This window comes from Salmo salar, chromosome ssa12 (assembly GCF_905237065.1).
Source record: "Salmo salar chromosome ssa12, Ssal_v3.1, whole genome shotgun sequence".
Lineage (NCBI taxonomy): Eukaryota > Metazoa > Chordata > Actinopteri > Salmoniformes > Salmonidae > Salmo > Salmo salar.
Genome location: NC_059453.1, coordinates 38,713,857 through 38,723,108, shown reverse-complemented (window position 1 = coordinate 38,723,108; position 9,252 = coordinate 38,713,857). Strand labels below are relative to the sequence as shown.

The 9,252-nt window shown below is 39.8% G+C and overlaps 2 protein-coding genes and 1 non-coding gene across 3 annotated transcripts; 2 read left to right on the top strand and 1 right to left on the bottom strand.

The window, feature by feature from the left end:
• Positions 1–7,520, bottom strand: LOC106565011 (replication stress response regulator SDE2). The gene is made up of 7 exons (XM_045691328.1): positions 7,343–7,520; positions 4,669–4,786; positions 4,348–4,459; positions 3,987–4,156; positions 2,079–2,184; positions 1,543–1,921; positions 1–1,053 (listed from the first exon to the last, which is right to left on the bottom strand). The coding sequence occupies exons 1-7, from the start codon at positions 7,442–7,444 to the stop codon at positions 835–837; spliced, it is 1,206 nt and encodes a 401-aa protein (XP_045547284.1). The 5' UTR covers positions 7,445–7,520; the 3' UTR covers positions 1–834.
• Positions 1,254–1,333, top strand: trnat-ugu (transfer RNA threonine (anticodon UGU)). Its single transcript has one exon. It is a non-coding gene; the product is annotated as a tRNA-Thr (tRNA).
• Positions 7,521–7,727: 207 nt separating the features above from the next.
• mrps28 (mitochondrial ribosomal protein S28) lies at positions 7,728–8,434 on the top strand. Its single transcript, XM_014131568.2, has one exon. The coding sequence runs from the start codon at positions 7,736–7,738 to the stop codon at positions 8,312–8,314; it is 579 nt and encodes a 192-aa protein (XP_013987043.1). The 5' UTR covers positions 7,728–7,735; the 3' UTR covers positions 8,315–8,434.
• Positions 8,435–9,252: the final 818 nt, after the last annotated feature.

Genomic DNA, 9,252 nt, shown 5'->3' with positions numbered 1-9,252 from the left:
AACATTGAGAAAGGCCTTTTATTCAACCATATATCCAAATAAAGAACATGGGTACATATAAGACCACAGAAAAACAAGAAAGCAATTTCCAGAGTAATGAACCAAATTTTTAAGCCAAAGAATAACTCTGTCCTAAAAAGATTTTGGTTGTGAGAACAACCACTCACTAACCAGGTGGCCATCCAACCTTTTTATGTGAGTAAAGTACGTTGGATAAAAAAAAAAAAAGTCACAGTCCTGATGGAAACAGCAAATAGTGTCAGTAAACTTTCCAAATGTCAACAAAACACAATAAGCTACACAAGGTGGGAACTTTGTGTTTCTGGAAAATTAATTACATGAGAAATGGCAGTGGAAACACCTTGATACTCTAAAATGTTGATATAATAACCATCATAGCAAAGTAAACTTGGAGTCACGTGATGGTAACATCTCTAGTTGGAAATTGCGCATTTAGTTTTAGAATATTTGCATGAAAATCTGTCACCAATTGGATAAAAACCGAGCTACTGTGATAACGAGAAACTTAATTTAATTTGTGCCACTTCATCCAACATAAGGGACAGTACACTGACTTAAGAATTTAAAAAAAGTACAATCTACTCCAGAAAAACTTTCTAAAATGAATTAAGAACAGGAGAATTCTGGGATATATCCAATAGCTGGGACAATCTTTAAATGTGTCCACTATTTGGGGCAAACAAAATAATCAGACACTTCGAATCTGGGGCTCATGGCATAGTTATATCTGTTGCCTTAATTGTCACCAAGTTATCAAGAGTCCACTCAGCATAAGACTCATTATTATATGGTGCTGTAATAGAAACTAGGCAGTCATTGCTTCTTGCCCTTGCTGGGTTTGGCCAATAGGGCAGGATCAATGTCCTCTGCAGAAAGCCCTATGGTGGAGAAAAGGCGAGCAGCGCGCTCGGACAGGGTTCCCCCACACTTCATCCCCCGTGCAATCAGTTCCGCTTTTAGCCTGTCCAACCCCAAAGTCTCCAACTCCTTGTCTGAGTGCACTGCCTGGAGGTCTAAGGGTGCATCTTCACACTGCATACCAGGGGAGAAACACACATGAGTTAATCTTTAAAAGTAACTGTTCATTACACTGTTCTATTTTGCATGACTGCAATTAGTCTTGTTGCAATGTCCTTTCGTGGTGCATTGTGAGCCATTAAACATCTTTGGTCATCCCAACTTCTCATTTGCATTATGGTCACAAGGAAAGCTGCTTAAATTCTGTGATGACCTTCCCTGTGGCTCAGTTGGTAGAGCATGGTGTTTGTAACGCCAGGGTTGTGGGTTCGATTCCCACGGGGGCCAGTGCAAAAAATAAATAAATAAATACATTAAATGAAATGGATGCATTCACTACTGTAAGTTGCTCTGGATAAGAGTGTCTGCTAAATGACTAAAATGTAAATGTAATGACCCAGAACAACGAAGGAGCAAGTATGGATAATGAAAATGTAAAACATTAAATAATGAACTAACAAGGCCCAAGAGGACAAATCTTGAGTGGAACATTAAGAAACTCACAGCGGCTTGGTTGACGCTACTCTGAGCTACGCCTAGATTGTTGGTCTTCGGGAATGTTTCTTCTGTGGGGACCACCTCCTTCTGCTCCCCACTACCACCTGAAGCTGCTGCCTCTGCTTGAGATCGTGTCTGCACCTCTGCTGGGCTCTCTGGAGAGCTGGGTCCTGAGATGGAGTTGCTGCTTGCACTAGGAGCTTCTGAAGTTGCTGTGTGTTCCGCTCTGCTCTGAGAGGCTGATGTGTGAGCTGACGTTGCTCCCTTTACGGGACAATCGGGTACCCCTGAACCTGAAGCAGATGTGGAGGGAGAGTTCCCGCTTTCGCTTGCATCATCATCATCCTCAGAGCTGTCCAGGTCATCCAGGCCACCAACACCCGTCCTGTAATATCCAAAACATTCCACTATCAGTTTTGTCCTCATGACACTTTTTTGGCATGTTTTATTATTATATATTTTTTTTTAAAGAGTCTGCAAAGATTATTATTATATTTATTTTTTTACAAAAATGTTAAACCAAGATGACAAAGCTCATTCACCAAAAGCATTTCTTCTTGCTTTTCCCTTGGCCTTTGTTTGGAGGTGGCTTTTTGCGTTTTGGTGCCTCGTCTACTTTCACTAGTCCGCTGGAAGAGGCTTGCATTCCTAAAAAACAGACTGTTACTCATCCTTGAATTAGTTCTATGGAACAAACAGCTCTATACATTCATCATTTTCCACAGCACAGATCATTAAGAATATATATATACAGCACCAGTCAAAAGTTTGGATACACATACTCTTTCAATGGTTTTTCTTTATGTTTACTATTTTCTACATGGTAGAATAATAGTGAAGACAACAAAACTATGAAATAACATATGGAATCATATAGTAACCAAATAAAGTGTTAGACAAATCAAAATATATTTTATATTTGAGATTCAAATAGCCACTTTTGGCCTTGACAGCTTTGCAAACGCTTGGCATTCTCTCAACCAGCTTCACCTGGAATGTTTTTCCAACAATCTTGAAGGAGTTCCCACATATGCTGAGCACTTGTAGGCTGCTTTTCCTTCACTCTGTGGTGCAATTCATCCCAACCATCTCAGTTGGGTTGAAGTCAGGTGATTGTGGAGGCTAGGTCATCTGATGCAACACTCCATCACTCTCCTTCTTGGTAAAATAGCACTTACGCAGCCTAAAGGTGTGTTGGGTCATTGTCCTGTTGAAAAACAAATGATATTCCCACTAATCCCAAACCAGATGGGATGGCGTATCGCTGCAGAATGCTGTGGTAGCCATGCTGGTTAAGCGTGCCTTGAATTCTAAATAAATCACAGACAGTGTCACCAGCAAAGCACCCCCACACCATAACACCTCCTCCTCCATGCTTTACGGTGGGAAATACACATACAGAGATCACCCGTTCACCGACACTGCGTCTCAAAGAGACACGGCCGTTGGAACCAAAAATCTCAAATTTGGACTCAGACCGGTCTAATGTCCATTGCTCACGTTTCTTGGCCCAAGCAAGTCTCTTCATATTATTGGTGTCCTTTAGTAGTGGTTTCTTTGCAGAAATTTGACCATGAAGGCTTAATTCACAGTCTCCCCTGAACAGTTGACGTTGAAATGGGTCTGTTACTTGAATTCTGTGAAGCACTTATTTGGGCTGCAATTTCTGAGGCTGGTAACTAATGAACTTACCCTCTGCAGCAGAGGTAACTCTGGATCTTCCATTCCTGTGGCGGTCCTCATGAAAGCCAGTTTCATGATAGCGCTTGATGGTTTTTGTGACTGCACTTGAGGAAACTTTCAAAGTTCTTGAAATAATGTAGTGACGCCTCTAGCACTGAGATGCAGCGCCTTAGACCGCTGCACCACTCGGGAGCCATAATACAGAGTTGGTCTTTTACCAAATAGGGCTACCCCCCCCTACCTTGTCACAACACAACTGATTGGCTCAAATGTATTAAGGAAAGAAATTCCACAAATGAACTTTTAACAAGGCACACCTTAATTGAAATGCATTCCAGGTGACTACCTCATGAAGTTGGTTGACAGAATGCCAAGAGTGTGCAAAGATGTCAAGGCAAAGGGTGGCTACTTTGAAGAATCTAACATCTAAAATATATTTTGATTTGTTTAACACTTTTTGGATTACTACATGATCACATATGTTATTTCATAGCTTTGATGTCTTCACTATTATTATACAATGTAGAAAATAGTAAAAATAAAGATAAACCCTTGAATGAGTAGGTGTTCTAAAACTTGTGCCCGGAAGTGTATATATAAATATATCTGTATAGAAATTACACCAGGGGCTCTGCACTGTTTGGCCCTGTGCAGCTTCCGTGTCTCTCAGAGGGGTTGGGTGAAAAACAGACATCACCATTCTTACAAATGGACAATAAACATACTATTCTACCATTTCATTCTAAATATCCAATTGAAATTCGTGCCTTTTAAAACAGAGTCTTCCAGGCGTTCTGAGAGATCGTGGCACTGCTGCTCATAGTCTGGGTCTGTAAAGTGATGCTTGGGCTCGGCCAGCTTTCTCTGCAGTCTCTCCAGACGCCTTTGCTCTTTCTCTGCCTCGCGGTCTGCCTGCTTCTTAAGCCACTCTACCATCCTGAAGACACACACACACACACACAATGACTACATTTTCATTACCTATTTATTCATGCAATTTATCCATTCCATTGTACCAAAAGTGCAAACTGACGATCAAATCCACCAGGTGAACTTCATCAAAAACACCTATTTAGAAAAATACTTCAAAATACCAGATAAAATTGAGTCTGTGGGTGACTAACTTACTCTTTCTCATGGTTGACATCTCTTAGTCTCCTTCCGCTTAGGTCTCTGCAGGCTTCGCGGTTTGTGGTCTTCTCAATTTGTGCCCCAAGAGCTCTAAGCATAGACCCAAAGCCTGCCAGTTACAAATAATGGAACAGTTAGTTATTCATTTACTCACTTATTCAGAATAATGTAAGCAACATTTCACACCTGTCCACTAACTTTAGGCTTAACAGTAAATTATCATTTTCTTAAGTAGCTAGCTAACCATCTAGATAGAAGTTATAGTAATGAACCTGTTACTGCAAGTCTAAGGGACAAGACTAATAACTACTTAGTTACCTCCTTTCCCTCCACAGAGACGAGGCTCCAGTCGATACACCGCTCCAGCCTGCAATTTCTCATCAAGCTCTGATAGTCGTCCATTATTCTTGACATAGAGATCCGATGACGGGATTCCCTGAAAACGATAGAAGAAACGTTAGGCAAGTAGCTAGCTAGTAGGGACGTAATGATTGAACAATACGCATCGGTCCACGGTTCAAATGTTTAAGATATGAGTGCGGTTGGTCTTCAGAACTCCAAACCGATCCAAATGTAGCATAGGCCAGGAAATTGATTCAAACGTTACGAAGCATCTGTCCCAATTTTTTCCCCTCAAATTACTTTCTACCTTTGGAAAATAAATAATATTTTGTAACAACTGCGTTCTCTCCTTCAGTGTAGAACTAAGCATTTAATTGTGTTGACAGTCATTGAGCTACAACCCCATGCAATATCAGTAGCCTAGTCAAATCGCACACTGTATGCAGCTTTTACGCGCTGACCAACGAGAGGTAGGCTTATTCCTGATCTGGCACATCTATGCGTCACCTTTAGCATTCAAATGTTTGTAAAATGGATTGAGCAATAATAGGCTTTATTAGATGAGTATATCATTTGCTAGGTTATTTTATCAAACGTGCTGTTACCGGATTAAATGTAGCCAAAGCTACCGCAGGAGACAACTCATCTGGATACACACGATGATCTGAGATTACATTTGATTTTATTTTGATTGTTCAGGTTCACCATCAGCAATAGTTTCACTTGAAAACAGAGTGTGTGTGCGTATGCATTCAGAAAGTGGCGCAGCGGCCTAAGGCACTGCATCTCAGTGCAAGAGGCTTCACTACAGTCCCTGGTTCAAATCCAGGCTGTATCACATCCAGCCGTGATTGGGAGTCCCATAGGGTGGCGCACAATTGGCCCAGCGTCGTCCGGGTTTGGCCGTCATTGTAAATAAGAATTTGTTCTTAACTGACTTGCCTAGTTAAATAAAGGTCACATTTTTTTAAAGTATTCAGAGACTGACTTTTTCCACAATTTGTTACATTACTGCCTTATTAAATTAAAAAAACTAAATAAAATGTATTCCCCTCCATCTACACAAAATACTGCATTATGACAAAGTAAAAACTGGATTTTAGAAATGTTTCCAAATTTATTAAAAATAAACACTAAAATATCACATTTACATAAGTTTCAGACCCATTACTTTACTTTGTTGAAGCACCTTTGGCAGCAATTACAGACTCGAGTCTTCTTGGGTATGACTTCTTTAGCTATCCGCACTGCTTGGTTGAAGCAGGAGAAGAGAAGCTAACTCAAGTGTGTCAAAACTTCCAAACGGTCTAAACCGTTTGATGAGATGGGGTGAAATCCAAATTCATGCCATTTATTCATTGGCTTTGTTTTCCCTATTTTTTTTAAAGATAAATATTGATATATTACTAGCTCTAACACTTTAAATCTGTTGGTGATTTCAGCTGGAAAATCAAGAAAAAGAGTAAATCCATCATTTATCAGATCCCTATATTCAAGCAAGTCTTGGACCATGCATGTTGTTCTACTTGGGCTTTGACAGATTTTTGCCGTTTCATCTGTACACAAGAGATTAACAAAAATAAACAACTGAACCAGCACTTGCATCCCCCCTTTCTAGCTCTGACTAATGATAGCTACTTTGAGGAAAATGTTCATTTATATGCATGTGATATGTGGTTGTCCCCCCCTAGCTATTTTAAGATTAAAGCACTAACTGTAAATCACTCTGGATTACATCTGCTAAATCAGGGGTTCTCAAACATTTTCAATTGGGGCAACCCCACTTCCAGCATTGGGTAACATCCCACGCCCACGTCTATTTCTATTGGCAAAAACACTATCCATGACACAAACCGTTCACACCCCTCTTGTTGGTGGAGAGAATTTTGCAGAGTTAAAGCTTAATTCCAGAAATTCTACACATCGTCATGCGGCGCACAAAAAAAGTGCAGTTTTTAAGCTACTTTCTTTTTGCAATTCTATACAATTTGCTATATCTAAATGTGCATTCATGCAATATTTGAGTGACAAAAAAAATAACAATATCTACGGGCAAAAAAAAAACTACATTAAAAAAACCTGCTGACATAGGCTAGTTGATCTGGACATTTCTGACAAGTTATAAATAGCTATCTAAAAATGTATGCAATGACAAACATGACAAGAGGACCTGATGGTGCACTACTCAATTTCGAAATTGCATATTCTACTATAACAACTTTCAAGACTACGTTTAAAGCCGGACGGAGTTCTTCATAAACCCACCAAAAAAAGTTTGGGAACCATGTGCTAAATGACTAAAATGTAGAGAAATGTTTCGTTATTGAATCGCATCGGAGCCCATCTAACGTTAAATGCGAATCGAATCGTCTTGAAAGGGAAAGATGCACATCCCCACTAGTATTAGTACTGCCAGTACTAGCTAGTTTAAAAAAAAAATAAATAAAAAAAAAAACAGCGCAGAATAGCATAGCAGAAAATACTACGTATGTTCAAATCCTGGTTGGCATGTTTGTTAAACTAGATAGCTAGCTTCCGCTAATAACATTGCCGCGTTAGTTATCTAACTACCAGTAGCTAGCTTGTTGGATGTGGAACCTATGAAGTAATATTTCAGTTTAATTGATAACACGATCATTTTGATACTAACCTTTACTTTCGTAAAAATATCAACTAGATCACGAACAGATGCTCCAGTAGGAAAATAAGCATTGCAAAAATGAAGACGTGGACCAGAAAGAAACAACTCCATGATGTTGCCAAAGAGAGCACAGAAATGTAAGGATAGTTTGTCGAGCTACCACCGGATATTTACGCTGACGTCAAAATGTTTTATGCTACGGAAGCCGGAGAGCTTGTTAAGTAACGTGACGATGTAGCGTTTATTAAGGGCTTTGTTTTTTATACTAATTTTGCCACCACAAATGTAAGGAGTTTGTTATTTTTATACAGTAAGAATTTGATTATAGTGGGATTCCTTCCTTTTTTATTTAAATGTAACACAAATAAAGCACCCATCGTCCTTTGCGGCAGACACAGCAACATGGCAGCTTTGTGCAAGGTCGTGTCAGGTCTGAGGACTGGCACATGTGTGTTTCCAAAACGAGCAATTGATATTTGCAAGTCGTTATACAGCACAGATAGCGGGGAGACATCGGAAGGAAAAGCGGTGGAAGAAACGCAAAAACCAGCAGCCGACAAGGTGAAAAGTGGCTTCGCTGCAGCATATGAACAACACACAGACCTTCAGCAGAGACAAAATCAGACGGGAACTACTGTCAGACTTGGGTCAACAAGAAATGAAAAATCATTTGCGTCATTGCTACGAAATTCTCCTCTCATGCAGATGGGACCAGCAAAGGACAAAATGGTAATCGGGAAGGTCTTTCACATAATCAAAGACGATTTGTACATTGACTTTGGTGCCAAGTTCCATTGTGTATGTAAACGACCGACAGTGGATGGAGAGAAGTACCAGAGGGGGAGCAGGGTACGTCTGCGTCTTGAGGACCTCGAGCTCACATCTCGCTTCCTGGGTGCGAACACCGACACAACACTACTAGAAGCAGATGCCTTTCTTCTTGGACTGATCGAGAGCAAGGACGCAAAGATCAAAGAGTAGAACAGCATTGACTCCGAACCATAGACCTGCCCCAGCAGAGGACAGTTTTTCTTGTTGACGTCACTATTCCCACTGTCATTTGTAACTGAGGGCTTGAACAATAAATGTATCCAAATGTAATGTTTCTGTTTTATCTTCAGAAATCTGCTACATCCATGTTCAATGGTCATTTCATTTACCCATTTAGAGTCATTAAGTGCCTCATGCTTAATAACAGTAATGTATCATCATAACCCAAAAGATAAGGTTGTAGTTTTCAAATGTTTAATCAAGATCTCATGGACTGTTAGTCCTTGCATGTCAAGGTATGAATATGAAAGTGATTACATTTCTCCAGTCCCACCCTACCTCTCAGCAAACCAAGTGTTGGGGTAGCGCTTGATCATGACTCTTAAGTTTCATTACATTATACTATAAGTCATTGGACGAAGGTTTCTTCTGTAGGGGAGAGTTCTTTATAGATCCCAGACGCTCGGTCTGCACATTAACATGCATCGCTTGCGGCACGGTTTTGGAAGCTAATGGACCTTATCTTTCATATCAACGATAAATAAAAAAAAGGTTACATTCATACACACCTTGTTTGCATTAGGGATTATAACTATGCATTAACCATGTTCTTAATCATCTTTAGAAAATGAATAACTCAAAAGTTACATGATCAGTCAGTTTTTATTCAGTGACATTCTTCGCAGAATTAAAATGTGCAGTTCAGCATATGCATCAAAGTTACTTTTTATCTTGTCACATTTTGAGGAGTCCCTTTCCTACATTTAGTGTTTTAGTTGAAAGTACCCTCACCAATTTCTAGACTAAAATTGCCATCTTGAGAAAAAGATTAGTTATATTTCTGTCTTTAACTGATGTAGTTTACTGTACTGAGGTATCCTAAAGACTAAGGCATCAGTACAATTTACAGTTCATTAGCAGCCTATAGC